Consider the following 16,106-nt stretch of genomic DNA (forward strand, 5'->3'; position numbering starts at 1 on the left):
CAATTCATCCCTTTTCTAAAATAAAAGTGTGGTATGATGATAAATCCCCATGCTACCTTGTATTCACTTCAATGAGGTAAAGGATCTGTTTTGAAGAGTTTTTTTTATCACTGTAATTAGTTATTATTACCTGTATAACTATTTGCATACATAGTTCATGCTCTTTATTTAGCCTGTAGTAGTAATGGTTGGACCACTGTGGAAAATAGACCCCGGCGTAATCATTTATGTTGTCATTTTACTCATACTGTAATTGTTAAGATTTCCAACACTGGAAATTTATACCCTGAAATTCTTTATTCCCCCATACTATTCATGCTCCTTTTGTACTTACAATACAGTGATTAAAGTATAATCCCCATACCTGTTCTTTTGCATTTGGAAATAAGAAGCAACATTTTACATTATGGATGGAGTGAAATCCATGTCACTTACTATAGCTTACCCAGATTTTATATTATCAATATGTTCTACATACAGTAAATTCTCCACTTCGAGTTCATAAACCCATAGAAAACTATAGGCCTAGAGTGTAAGGAAAATGCTGCAATAACTGAATTGTTTTTTTTATTGATTGTCTACTGTATTATGTAAACAGGAAAACAATAAAACAGAACTCTTCAGAGATGTCCCTATCCTAGTGTGCAATATGGTGTTGCCCAGTTGCAGTTACTCTTTTTTACTTTGCTGTCAACTAAGAACAGTGTCATCCTCTGTAGATAACACAATTAAAAACAATCATAAAGTGACTATTTCCCCTCTGAAAATAAATACCTATTTTGTTACCTGATATATAATATTTTTATTGAGACATCGTGGACAAAAATTGTAGTAAAAGACATACAATACAGTACATTAGCATTGTCAATTATGTATGAAAATGTAACATGTACTGAGAGAATAAACAAATACAGTACAACGAAACATATGTTATGTTATATATATATGTTATAACAATCCTGTGGAGCGAAATCCGGAGGATACTAAGTTATTTTTAATGGCAGCTTTGTAGAACTCATGCATTAAACTATCAACTGCAATTCAAGATTATTTCTGGTTATTTTAAATAAATTCTGGGCCAGATGCACTAAGCTTCAAAAGTCATAAAATGGAGAGTGAAAAACAACCAGCCAATCAGCTTCTGCCTGATATTTTTCAAACACAGTCTATGACATGGAAGTTAGCAGATGATTGGTTGGTTGTTTATCACTCTCCATTTTATCACTTTTGAAGCTTAGTGCATCTGGCCCTAAATCAGATTGAAACTTGTGTTATGGGTTTTAAAGAAAGTATTGGGCCTGATTAAGGGTCTGATTTGCAGAGGACTGCAAATTGTTAGCCGCCACGCAGACAGAAAGAAAACCCACCCATGCAAATCTGCAAATGAATTGTGAAAAATAATGCTATCCGATATCCTGTCACAAATCAAAATTATCAAATGATTTTCCCAGTCTGTGCAAATGTGAGAAAGTCTGACCCTTTTTTACAAATTTGCAACAGAGACAAGCGGATCGAGGTTGATGCTGACGTCACACACCCTCCATTAAAATGCTTGGGCATGCCTGAACACTCACAGAAAATGGCAGGTGCGCATCCCCAAATGCCAACCTCCTGTCTGTCATAAATATTTTCACTATTTTTTTATGCGCTTTAGGCTCTTGTTTACGTGCTATGATCTGTATGCATGCACAGTCATTTGATAATTGAATGTATTGCAAATTTGTACAACAGGGATCAACTCTGAATCAGGCCCATTGCCTTAAACATAATTCTTACTTTTATAAATATAGTTACCAAGAGTAAAAGGTGTTTCCTATGTTGCCACGTTAGCTTGTTATGTGTTAGAACTGTCTAGGTGAACTTAGTGGCACAAATCCAAACATGATATGTTTACTAAAATGGTTAGAATGTTAATGTGTGAAACTGCTGGTTTTCGGCATTGAACGTCTGCCAGTGAAATAGGTATTATTTTTTAACTTCAAATCCTGGGAGATTCTTTCTTATAATCTCAATAAGTATTACCTATTTCCAATTGGTAGTTGATCAGAGGAAGCACTGGGATTAAGGACTGGGTTATTAAAACTTCCTTTTCCCCATATCTCATTATTCAGCTTTGTAACTGGGATCTTGCCTAGCAGTTTCTACTAACATCTATAAACTGAACAGTCTTGCCCTTGACTCCGTCTCCGTTTGCTTAGCCATGTATTAAGCTATGAGTAGACAGACAATCATTTTTTAATGATTTCTTCCACTCTAGTACCTTCTTGGATACCAGATCTGCTACAGAGTAATATAATATAATATATTACATTTTAAAATATATCAGGCTTATTACAATGCTCTTATGTGTAAGAATGGTATGACAAAATAAAAACTTGGATCTAAAATTTCTGCAAAGGAACATTCACTTTAAATGTGGGGTTATTTGAATTTTGAGAGCAAAAGAAACATACACAAACATGACACTTTATTGGTTGGGACAGGGTAACACAAAAAGACCGCTGAAGATAAGCACACCTTTACATTTAAGACTTTCCCTGTTTAAGTTCAGCATGAGCAAAAGACTACTGGACAATAATGGGTACATTTATATATATTGGCATTCGGAAGTTAAGCATGTTGATTTGTTTCATTTAAGCTGTCAACAATAAATTGGAATTTCATACCTCATTATTTGGATAAATATTAATTACGGTGGAACCCTGTCTTAGTTTACCAAATAATATGGCACTGTAATCAGAGATGTCACTAAAAAAAATGAATGCAATTATAAAACGAATTGATTTCATAATCAACATGCCACATCAAAGCATTATGTGTTTTGAATCTTTAGAAAGTTCAAGTGATGCTTGTAAATATATACCTGCTACAACTTTACTATTTGCACAAGTTACACTTGACAAGTTCCAAGATTAAGTTTGTTATACAGCAAATGAGCTACGGTATGTATGTAAGTAGACTTGTAGTCAAACATTTGAAGCATTTCAAATTAACTTTAGAAATGACATATTATTTGTATACTGCTATGGACAGTGGACTAGAATCTTATGTCGCGCAGAGATGCTCCATCACTGTTTAGTGCTGACAGATGATAATTACAAGAACACAACACGAGCTAAACAATTTCCACTTTGAGTACTGAGAGGGTCTATGTGTGACACAAGCTAGAATTTACCAGAACACTTTAGCAGACCCTTACACAATGGACTTGTTCAAATATGCATTGAACATACAATATTGTAGGAGGAAGGTGGGGATAAAGTGCATCACACACGCATCAACAAGGCCTATTATAATCTGAATCTAACCACTAATACATCAGATTTAACGCTAACATTACTGTTTTTAATTGTGCATTCAATATTACACAAACACTAGAAAGAGTCCACCTCTTATACATGGTACACCTGTGCCTAAGACATAAATCCCTTTCAGATTTGTTCTATAGACACAGCCTCACTAAAACAATGCAACAACTAAAAGCAACTTAACTAACAATAACTTAAAGCAACTACTTCTTGACAATATCCAAGTCTGAATTCAAACAAGAACTAGATATATTAAACATATGAGAAAACTTTAGTTCCTATAATAACATTTTCTTTCTATTAGTTGCATTAATATGCTATGATTATGATTTATGTATAACAAAGGACATTTGACTCTCTCCTCTGAGCAAGTTTATTAATTCCCATGAAATGTTTTACATTTCCTATTATAAAATAAACCTATTTGCTAATCATCTTAGTTCTGTAATTAGGGCAGTAGAGAGCCATGCTGGGCCCAGGTATTTCTCTAGGTGCCCCTGCATACCTGCATAACCAATTGAACAATTGAACCAATTGAACAAGTAGGAATAATAAAAACCCTTTGATTTTATAACATAGTTCTTTGACTTGTCCTAATGGTGAATATGTATATACAGTATATATATATCTATATATATATATATATAGATATATATTCAAAATGGCGGCGCTTACGGTCAGAAATGGCTGTCTGTATATTCAAAGTGTCGCCGTTCGGAATACTTGGATTGCAGCGGGTCTATTATGGAGGGTACCAGGAATAGTTACCTCTACAGCAAAGAGAGCACCATCCACCAGGAACTGTATATATATGTATTGCCTGGTGCTATGGGTCCATTTGCCATGTTATTGCTGTCTTACAAAAGGTCCCTGTGATAGACCGAAACGTCGACAATGCCATTTTTGATGGAATAAATATAATTTGAACTTTCAATTATTGGTGAGTGCCTACTTTATCCTATGCAAGCTATATGACGGGATCACAAGTCCTATAAAGTGGAGCACCACCACCATGTCTTTGATGTTGTTGAGTGCGGTTCCCTTCCTGATATACGGTATATATATATATATATATATATATATATATATATATATATATATATATATAATGTGGGTACATTAAGAGGCCACTCTCCAGGCTTTGTATAGTATAACATTACATTTTTTATTCACCAAAGCCGCCACATCATAGGTCAATGTTTTGGGTCTCACAGGAGACTTTATCAAGACATGCAGACAGCCTTTAGTGTGAAAACTAGTGCCGTTCACGAGCATCTCATGTCAGGTGCACACCATCCTCGAGGACGGCACTCATTTTTTTTTTTTTTTATAAAGTCTCCTGTGAGACCCGAAACATTGACCTATGATGTGGCGGCTATGGTGAATAAAAATTGAATCTGATACTCTACAAAGTCTGGAGAGTGGCCTCTTCCTTACTCACGTTTGAATTTGGATACTGATAATAAGGAATCCTGAGTGTACACGCCAGCATTGAATATTATTAGTGAGTGCTGCCCTACTCCAGGATATATATATATATATATATATACAGATGGGGCCGGGCTCATCTTTGCAGGGGATGGCGATGGCGACGCCATCGCCATTCCCTGCTCCCGCGCCATCTGTGTGTCGGAAGGGGACGCGCGCGCACGAGGTGCGCGCGCGTCCCCTTCCGACGGTGCTGCCGTCCCCTTCCGACGGTCGCCCGGTGCCCACACCGGGCGCCCGCACCCCCCCACAGCCTCCTCGGGTCCCCCCAGCCCCCCTCGAGCGGGAGGCGGACAGTATTGCGTCCGCCTCGCGGCCGGCCGCCCGGATACTGAGACGCGCGTGCGTGGGGGACGCACGCGCGTCTCAGTCAGATGGCGCGCCGTGTTGCTGGCGGATCGCCAGCAGCATGCTGCTGGCGATTCGCCAGCAAGCATAAGGCCGGCGCCGTCTGTATATATTATATATATATATATCCCTAATCCAGGATATATATATATATATATACACACATATATATATATATTTATGTAAAAATAAAACAAGATCATACAGTAAATATTTGTATCAAAACTGTCACCGCTCTTTAAAGCATAAAATACAGCAGAGTAATGCAGAGTAATTTGTTGTAATAGTGTAAAATATACATACTGTATGGGATATTTATATGCTTATACATTTCATAAAATAACTACATAAATAAGGGATCCCTTCCGAGCAGCTGCATTTTTCCAGCAACCACAATTGGCTGTCATGGAGTTCTGAATAAAATGATCTTAAATGTGATTTGTTTTCTATGACCACTGTGATTAATCGCAAGCATTTCACAAGCTTATGCCTCTATCAAATGATCATATTTATTCCTATGCTGTGAAGAACTAGTGTGCTAAACTTCACTGCTCAGTTTCAGAAAATCCTAGTAGATCTATCAGTATGACACTGCTTACTGACTGTACATGCGTTATGTTATATAATAGGGGAATTGTGAATGCATTTTAATTTAACACACATTTATTTTGCACTAGAAAATGCATTTCTTACTTTATTTTCTATAAACCATTCTTTACCTTAAATGTGCTGTTATTTTTCTTATTTTTACAGGTACTATGAAACTGGTAGTATTAAACCTGGAGTAATTGGAGGATCAAAACCAAAGGTCGCAACACCCAAAGTTGTAGACAAAATTGCAGATTACAAGAGACAAAACCCTACTATGTTTGCTTGGGAGATCAGGGACCGGCTATTAGCAGAGCGAGTGTGTGACAATGATACAGTGCCCAGCGTCAGCTCCATAAACAGGTAAAAGTACACTGTGACTAGTGTCAGACTACCGCTTCAGATTTGTGCGCTGCTAGAACTACACCCATAAGAGAATTATGCTGGGCATGCAAAAGAAATTAACAGAGAATGTTCCTTTAGATAGGTTTAGAGATTATTGGGATGCCAAAATAGTGCATTCACACATGCAGAGAGATTTAGATTGCCATTCCCGACGATCTACAGCCTTTTTCACCAACACGCCCCCTTTTCACCACTCGATAGGTGTAACACTGAATTCCTCCTTTCAAGTTGCAGGTGAGCTCTTTATGCTGACATACTCTGGGCCAGATGTATCTAGATTTAAAAAGTGTTACAGTGGAGAGCAGGGCTTAAAGTGGTCTTGGGGAGGTGGCGGAACTCCTTTCCTCTTACACTGAACCCCCCCTCCCTCATTAGGCAGAGCCTAGACCAGTGCCACAAAATTTGTGCCCTACCTCCCTTTAAGGGATTATGGTCCCACAAGGAAGGGGTGTGGTCACACAATAGTAATACCAATTAAAATTACAACACACAGTAGCACAATCATATACACATTACACCTAATGCAGTGCCCTTGATTTATATTGAATCACCCAGTATTTTCCCTTATACACATAATGTCCACAGTTCTGCTGCTTATACACATCTGTATCTCCAGCAGCTTCCCCACCTTTAAGTCCTTCCAACCCCCTCTAACTCTGTTTTCAGCAAGCACAGAGCTTGCTCCTCTTAGTGACTCATCTTCTCTTCAGTGGTGGTGGGGTCGTGCCAGAAGAAAAAGCTGCTGGGACAGGCATTTCTGTTTAGAATTACTGTTCTGAGCTTTGGTAGAGGTGGAACTCAGTTCCCCCTATTATTTAAGGTGGTGGAACTCAGTTCCACCCCGTTCCCCCTCACTTTAACCCCTGGTGGAACGTGATAAACAGCCAAACACTCAGCTCCTACCTGGAATTTTCAAACCAAGACTGTAACATGGCAGGTAGGAGCTGATTGACTGACTGTTTATCACTCTCCAATTTATCACTTTGTGAAGCTTGATACATCTGGCCCTTTGTGAGGCATTGGAGAACCGTCATAGTGCCATTTAAATAAATTATACAATCTGAAGGAGTAGACAAATAGCACCTTTTCTAATGCTCAGCATACACCTTTTTATCTGGCAGATCTGCCTTATATCAGCAGATCACCAAGATAATTGTATGAGCATGACAATCCTATTGCATGTTTGTACAATGCAATAGTTTGCACTGTCAGCTGCATTGGACAGTGTACACAGTGCTATGGCCAACCAACAGCTCTTTCTTTGTTCCTTCACTTAGAAGGAATGGCCCCGGGGTATATCTCCTCCCCAGGGGGAGAACCCAGATATTCTGTGGCCAAGCACTGTGAGATGTCTCAGCGTATAGCCGTACTATCTGCTTGGTGTCAGGCTGTCAGATTAAATGTCTTTCGGGCTGTTCAGCATACTTTGAAATTCAATAATCCATTTATCTCCCAGTCACTCCATTCACTGTTCAGTATGTTTTAAATATCAAACTCACACAACCCACTTGTGAGACAAACACCAGCATTTCTGCATCTTTTACTCACTTTTACTCTTTGGAGATATTTACTACAGTTAACCAGTGTATGTTATATCTTTGGCTATGTCATGCATACACAGTCACCAGTGCAATCACTAGTGCTACAATGTCATTTATCATCTGCAATTCACTTATTTGTTGTAGTTATGTTCATTTTACACTAGAGGGGGTCAATGCAGAAGAGCAATTTAGGCACATCAGAGCACTGGGAAGTACAGTAAAGACATATACAATATAAAGCAGTTACGTATAGGCTACATTATTTGAAAATAGTGTCATTTTGAATTCTATTCTTGTGATTGTATCTAAATATTGCAGATACTGCAGAACATTCATCTTCACTTAATGCATAGAAGCGCTAGCTCTGTTACACGCCAGAAGCTCTGAAACCAATTTTTAGGCTGATTTTCATAGTTTCACTGCATCAAAGATCTACACGTTATTTAAATATTTTTTTTTAAACATTTCTGAATGATTTTACACTAAGCCATAAATGTTATATGGAACAAATTTTATAAACCGATTGTACAAAAGAAGTATGAGTCTTCTGCACAATTATTTAAATGCATAAACATTTATATAATTTATACACACTTTAAAAACTAGAGCTAAAAGGATAAAAAGGGTAAATGCATATTAGACCAGATTCTTCAGTCTTACTGTTAAATATTAGCTGTTGAACACTAAAGAGACTAATATTTTTTATCCTGACTACACAACTGATGGTACTTATGTATTATCTGGGCTCCCATGTTAAATACACCCCATTTTTTCATACCCCTACAATCCAATTACGCATGGAGTTGATTTTATATAGTGTGGCGAGCGCAGCGAGCCACCGTGCCCGAAGCGTGGCGAGCGCAGCGAGCCCCGCGAGGGTACGCGGTGTCATAAGAAAAACGGGAGCCCAGATATAACATAAGTACCCAACTGTCATATATAGGAATAGACATGTGTCTATAAGGTTTTGGTATGTTTTGTCCACATTCATAATGTTGTGCTTCAGCAAGTCAATATGACATTGTCAACATGGTCTTACTGCCAACATGCATCGAGTTTAACATACGGACATTGACTGTGTTGATAAAGCCATGTGGTGATCACCTAGCACCAGAAATGGTGCTCTAGTGGCATCTTCCAATAGGTGTGTAACTCCCAGAGGCAATGAAGTCACCTGCCTCTGGGCTCCAAGCCCTGAAGGGGCACCTGCATGTACAGCCGCACCTGTGTGGTTCATAATGGTAACCAATAGTGACCACTGCTCTTCCAGTGGAGCTCTACAGCACATCCGCTGCTGGGACAGCATTAATCAGCTCTGTCCCAGGAGCCCAATTAGCACCTGCAACAGCAGAGAGAACAGCTCAGCCTGCGCTGCAGCAAGCAAGTCACTGCTGCTGCTGATGGACTATGAGATGATACTTATCTATGAATGCTGAGTCTGATGGCTGAATCTTATGCATTTGACCTGGATCCATCACCTATTATCAAATCTTTTTTTTAGGGGAAGGGGGCACAAAATTCCCACTTGCTTCCAGGTGATTGGGATGAACTTACGCCTCTGTCTTTTGGGCATGCCAATGTCAACCCTCACCCCTAAACTTCCACCTGCAGAATGACCCTAACCCTCCACCCACAGCTTAACTCTTACTCACCTGCCACAGCATAGCCTAATGTCCGCATTCTGCAGAATGTTGAAATATCAGATGTTAACATTTCAGAAATTGGCATTCTGAACATGTTGACATTTCAACAGTGTCAATATCTTGATTGGAAATTCTGGTGTTGACATTGTGTTGCAGATGAATTAGCTGCAGGGTATGCCTTACACATAAATCTCAGCCTTGAGCTTTTCAGAAGCTGGGTACACATTAGATGACAGCTCGAACGATGTGATGTCGTCAATGGATTCCCTTGAACTGGCTGTTCTTCCTGACAAATGATATAGCGCATATACATACAAACTATATAATTCAGTGGTAGGAGCATGCTGTCATTGATGATATAATCAGGATTTTACTGCATGTAGAGGGGACAGAGGGGTTGCTAATGACCCACAGGACTGTGCATTGTTAATTATATAGGGCTCAATTCAGACCTTTTTGCAATTTAGTGATAATCACAAAAATGTCAACCCTTGGCTGTGGTCTGTGAGGAAGCCACTTAGCACAGGGCAAAGATGCCCCACATGCCGGGTCCCTCCCAGCAATGTTGGCACAAAGATTTGTGCGGGCATTTAACTATAAAACAAATAATTTGCATATGACCATATGGTAATGAGCCCAAACAGATCTTCACGCCCCTTTGCACCCCCTGCTTGGATTGTTCCAACCAATCATTTTCTGTACGGAATTCAGGCCGTATTTGGAAGTGCGCAGCGTTTGCACATGCGCAGAAACGCCTCTGCACATGCGCAAACACAATACATCGGCCGTCCGACCGAACAGAATAAGGGCCATAGAGTGGAACATATACTTGATTAAAGAGAGCTAGATGTGCAGAGTTGAGTGTAAGCATAGATTCACATATTTTCAGGCATATCCTTTATATGAAACCGGTGTAAGTGTGCATGTACATGTATTCCTGCATCATTTTTTGAGGCTAACTTGTATTCAGCCTATTAGTTCAGCAAGGGTTATTGTATTCATGTTACGGTTAAGTCTGGAGTTACTAGTGCCTCATGTCTTAGTAACATCATTAGTTCTTAAAGAATTGTAAACTTAATTTTTATCAGTATAGAGGCACCTACTGATCTGTAATAGAAAAAAGAAAAGTAGGGGCTGCGCTTTGCAAAATAGTACAAAATTTATTAAAACATAAGAATAAAATCAAAACTTTTTAACATTACAATCAATGCTGGGTGGCCACTTTGACATACAAGACAGACACACATATAACAATAAATGCTCTTTCTCTTTTCAACTTTTGTTAGTATGGATGGTATCTTAATCTATCTTGTTAGTCCATTAGTGAACCGGTTTTAGTATGGTGTTAAATCACTTCCACACTTTGTTAGAGATTGAATGTCCCCCACTCATGTGCACATGTAATAGTGGTTTGAAACTCACATTTGCGATTTTTGAGTTGCTGACACGTGGGGATCCGGCTCTGATGCCTGGGAGTTGTAGCGACCAGTATTTCAGCAGTTCACTGCGGTCCCTTGTGCGGTGTTTGTCTCCCCTCAGGCTTATCTCCAGCAGCCACCAGATGTCCCTGTCGCCCTCTACGCGTTTCTCCGCCTTCAAACGTCAGCGGCTTCCTCAGCTACTACTATTACTACTGTAATAGTAAAACAGCAGGCATTTTAAACAATTGTTATTAATATTAAAAGAAATTGACAATAAAGCAGAAAAGAACTGGGGCCACATGTGACAGCCCTGAGGGACACATGCGGTCCTATACCCACTTTGGCCCATCAATGGTCATGGCTGCCTCTAATTATAATACACATTGGATACACAGTCATATACTATTAAATAAAAGAGATTTAAATTCATGTGAATGGTGCTCTTGAACTTTAATCATGTACTATGTTAAAAATAAACCATATCATTCTGTATTGGTATCCATGATTTAGTATTATTTTTATTAAGTTAATATAAATGTTATCCTTTTTTGTCATTGCAGGATCATCAGAACAAAGGTTCAACAGCCCACCAACCAGCAAGTACCCCCTTCAAACCACAGTATAGGTGAGATACAGTATGTATAAAATACAGAATTTTCTGACAGATAAGAACCACTAGGCCCATTTAGTTTGCCTTAAACACCTGTCTATGAACAGACTTGGGTTAACTTTTTGTTGGGAGCCAGCTAACCTACAGTTACCAGTATATTTGTGTATTGTGGAAGGAATTGGAGTACCCAGAGGAAAGCCACACAAGCACAAGGAGAATATACAAACTCCACAGAGTTAGGGCCATGGTGGGAATCAAACCCAAGACCTCAGTACTAACCATTACACCATCTGTACTGCCCATATGTTTGCTACTGAAATAAAAAGAAAGTATTTTTAAAAGTTTTAATTATTCATATGGATAGATCATTTTACACAAAACACTTAAGCACATACATACTAATATAACTCTTTTGTCATCCTCCGGGGGCTGAACATGGTAAATTAATTTTACAAATACTCTTAAAAGGTTTTTGTATTTTACTGATTATTATGATAAATAGTTTTTACCCTGAGACAGAAAATTGAAATCTACACCAAAAATGCTAACGGGGGACCATGGTATCTTGGATAATTAAAGTAATAAATCAAAAAATAGATACTTATTCATAACATTTTATGCATCATTAGCCAGTAAGTAGTTTAACTGCTCTCTTTTCCCCTTCCATTATCTATTCTTTCCTGCTCTTTGTGCAGTTACACTCTTGAGTAGAGAGGAGGGAAAAGTTTTCAAACAGTTTTTTTTTTTATGAACCTGTCAGGAATTGTATTTATGTTCAATTTAATTGATGTGATATTTAATTGTACATGTTGGGCAAATAACACTTAATTCACATTGTAAAACATAAAAACTACAATAACGAAGCTAATAAGAAAAATAGATAGGAAATAAGAGCAAAGTGTTTTACATGCAAACAAAACCAGGACACTTCAATAGACAATTCATGTACAATAATATTTAATTTAACTAATATACACAGGAGACAGTGTAAACACTGGGGAGTATTAAAAAAATAAATAAAATCAGTTTTGCTACCAAAATACACAATACAGTATGTTACTAATCAAGGAAAATGATACTTGGGATACACAAAGATTAAACATGTTTGGTAAACCATAAAAATACAGCAATAAAGAAAAAACATTGTATATTTTAAAGAAGCCCTTAAAACACAAAATTACCTAATAAATATGATGAAAACAAATATACTTTCATGCTATAGAAAAAAGTAGAGTACATAAGTAAAATATGACCTCGGGGTAAATTTACTAAGATGGGAGTTCTACCGAAGTTGGGATGTTGCCCATCGCAACCAATCAGATTCTACTTTTAATTTATTTAGCACCTTCTAGAACACAATAGATAGAACTCTCATCTTAGCATATTTACCGGGGGCAGACAGCTGACGTCACCGTATGTCAGCTGCTCAGCCTCTTCCCGTACAGGGGTGCCGCAGATCTAAGACACCAGAAAGTGTCTTAGATCTGTGAGCACTAGAGAAATAATTCGATGGTTGGTGACCATCAAATGATTTCTGCCTCGCATACAATCTGCAAATGGATGTTTATGCAAAACATCCATTTGCATGCGTGCAGTGAAATTTGCAATGCGTGCGGCAGGCGGACCTTTGTGCGGGTGGCGGGCAGTGTTTAGATGTCCCGCAAAGCTGCGACTTTCACAGCTTTGCGGGTCACTCAGTATGAGGGCCTAAGTGCTTCTCACCGCAGTATATTCTGGAGAACGACCCAAAGGATCCCTCTTTACGTCCCCTCCATCCCTCCCTCTGCTGCTTGTTAATGTGTAGTCATAAATTCAAAAACTCATATTGCAAAGGAAAACTGTCCTTTACATGTATATTCACAATTAATCATGCAAATGGGTTGAATAACTGCCACTATGCATGCTATACATGGGGGCATGTATCGCATTCAATATGTGATGCATGATACATCTCAACCAGAAAGTACATAGAGAGAACAGCTGGCTACCTACTTTGCGCTACAGAGACTTAAAAAAAAAAATAAGACTTGAAACTCATGATGATCAGACACCCTCGAGTCCTTGGGGCCTGCAGCACCTGGGGACCTTTCATCATGTACTGATACCAAGAAAGCTCTCAACACCAGAGAGAGTCTGTCGGGCATGCATAGCAGTTCACAGTGCCTGGGTAATGGAGCTGCAGGCATATTGTGTACTACAAATGAGACCAGAGCTGAATATATTAATCACACCAATATCCTTTTATTACAATTATTTGTACTATATTATTAATATGTAGCAATATATAGATATTTAAGTAAATCTAAAAAAATACACATATGAATAATAAATATTACAAATATAAATATGGGGCCCTTTTAAGAATACAATTTACCTAAAATAATAATTCAGTGACACAGACCTCCAGTCTGCAAGTGTCCTGGTGATACTGGATTTACCAGTACCAGTTCATGGAAGTACATGTCCCAGGCACAATAGATTTATGGGAGCTCATTCACATAAAATGTACATATGCCTGTGCGTTTAGGCAGTCTGGCTGGGCTAGTCCCTTATAAGATGTACAATGCCTTGGCACTTAGGTAAAGGTTGGGTTAGGTAAAGCTACCTCCCCAGCTGCCATAAAAAAAACTTGCTCTTCAGTTATCCAAGTCACCGCAGAAGCAAAGTCTCCTTGTCCTGTAACTCCATTGGTCAATACTAGTCCATATAACAGGAAGAGACAAACATGAGGTACAGTAGTCCTTCCATTCACCAAGCAGAAAGGTAATACAGGGGCACTGGTACCAGGTAAGTACTCTGATGCTTTTCATACACATAACAGTGGACTTTATCAGTGAGAGTGCCTCTATGATAAAGTCCACTGCTATATGGACAAAACATGTCAGAGGACTTCCCTGGTATCTCCATGCACCGTATTGAGCCAAACAGCCTTTCAAATTATTCAATTTCTGGGTGGGAAGAGGGATTCATGAGCGTGCAAACGCTGCAGATATCCTATAATATAACCCAGACCGTACACAGCTTCTGTGCCAAATTAAAGCCAGGAGAAATGGAGACTTAGGGGTAGATTTTCTAAAGCTTCTGAAAGTGTAAAATGGTGCTGATGCCCAAAGCTACCAATCAGATTCTATTTATCATTTTATAGGATGCAACAGAGAAATTACAACTAGAAGCTGTATGGCTGCTATGAACAACAGCTCCACTTTTCTGTTTTAAAAGCTTTAGTAAATGTTTCCCTTGAAGTCAGCCAGCCACAGAGGGCCAGATGCACTAAGCTGAGAAAATGGAGAGTGATAAACAACCAACCAATCAGCTCCTGCCTGACATTTTTCAAACACAGTCTGTGACATGGCAGGTAGGAGCTGATTGGTTGGTTGTTTATCACTCTCCATTTTATCACTTTTGAAGCTTACTGCATCTGCCTCAGAAGAATCTGTTAATTCTTACATGTCTTTATTAAAAGGATGATCTGCCCCCCATTTACTCCAGTCATTCTGTTGTGGGATAAAGAAACTATGAGTGATAAGCATAGTTGTACAAATATTGGCAGTGCAGCCACCCCCTTAGTTTGTAATCATCATCATCATTGTCATTATGGTATACTTGAACCAGCCCCAACACAGATCATCTGTTGATTTGGTATTTTTCATAGATAAACTTGTCAAAAAAAACTTGAATTATTTATTACCATTTGGCAACTTGAAAGCATGAATATGGCAACAACCTCCCCATGACTTACTTAATGTCTGTTTACCATTACTTCAAATTCAGGGACATGTTAACTACTAAATACACTATAACCATATGGCGTAATATACTCTATGCCGAGGATGCAGACAGTTTATATTGATGTTTAAACTGTTGCTTTAAACAAATCTGTTTTAAAACAGTTTACAGAGACGACAGAGTGACTGCAAGATTAAGCAGCTTGGCCCTGATATTCTCCTAACTTTACACCTCTTTATAGATGCAAATTGATGATCACACATCAGTACAAAGCAGTCTTGTCTCGGTAATCCTTCTTAAAAGGGTTTCCCCAAAAGGATGGAGGATTTATACCTTCATCCTATTTAACATTCTGTGTTGTGCCAAAGACTTATTTGCTGCTCCCTTTGGAGGCTCACCAGGGTCAGCAATGAGGAGTTTTATACAAAGGGCTCACTGAAGCAATACTTTAGTTAGTTATCCTTCCGACTCAAAGATCTGTGCAAAAGAAGAAAAATAGCATTTGTTGCTACTTGCTAAATTCCACCTGCTGGCTTTCCTTATACTGTTTACTGATTGAAGATCTTTTCTATTTCAGACACCAGCCGGCTGTAATATATCCATTTGTGTTGAGGTTTGGGCAAAGGTTCATAATCGAACATTGCTTGAAATGAACTTTCTAGGTGTATGTTGTACAATACTGTTTAAGTATGTATGTCCTCCAAGCCTTGTGCACTAGTGCCTCACACAAATATAAGATGAAGGCTGAATCATTTATGGTTTAGCAATCCTCATAGAACTAAAATTGTTTGGTCTGTTGGAGAATGATGCAAAGTTTAAATGCTCCAGTGGAAAAAAAAAGGTTTCTGTGTACAAAAATAGCAGGCTTTGATATAAACTAGGTTGGCAGAGAAATGTTTTAAGCATACTTGACTAACCTCCCAGAACAGCTGGGAGGTCCCAGAAAATAAGGTGACCGTCCTGGCCCCCCAAAAGGTGGGTAAATCTACCACATTACAGAGAAAAAACAAGTGGGCAGACCAAATGGG

The 16,106-nt window shown here is 38.7% G+C and overlaps 1 protein-coding gene across 8 annotated transcripts in view; it reads left to right on the plus strand.

Annotated features, from left to right (window-relative positions):
- The window catches only part of PAX5 (paired box 5), a 254,571-nt gene that overhangs the window by 67,060 nt on the left and 171,405 nt on the right, over positions 1–16,106 (plus strand). For all 8 annotated transcript variants that reach the window (XM_083179807.1, XM_083179794.1, XM_083179784.1 and 5 more), the window contains exons 3-4: positions 5,898–6,095; positions 11,303–11,367. In XM_083179807.1, the coding sequence (XP_083035933.1) occupies positions 5,898–6,095; positions 11,303–11,367 (263 nt within the window). The remainder of the gene's footprint in view (positions 1–5,897; positions 6,096–11,302; positions 11,368–16,106) is intronic.

Source organism: Crinia signifera, chromosome 1 (genome assembly GCF_055691185.1).
Source record: "Crinia signifera chromosome 1, ASM5569118v1, whole genome shotgun sequence".
Classification (NCBI taxonomy): Eukaryota; Metazoa; Chordata; class Amphibia; order Anura; family Myobatrachidae; genus Crinia; species Crinia signifera.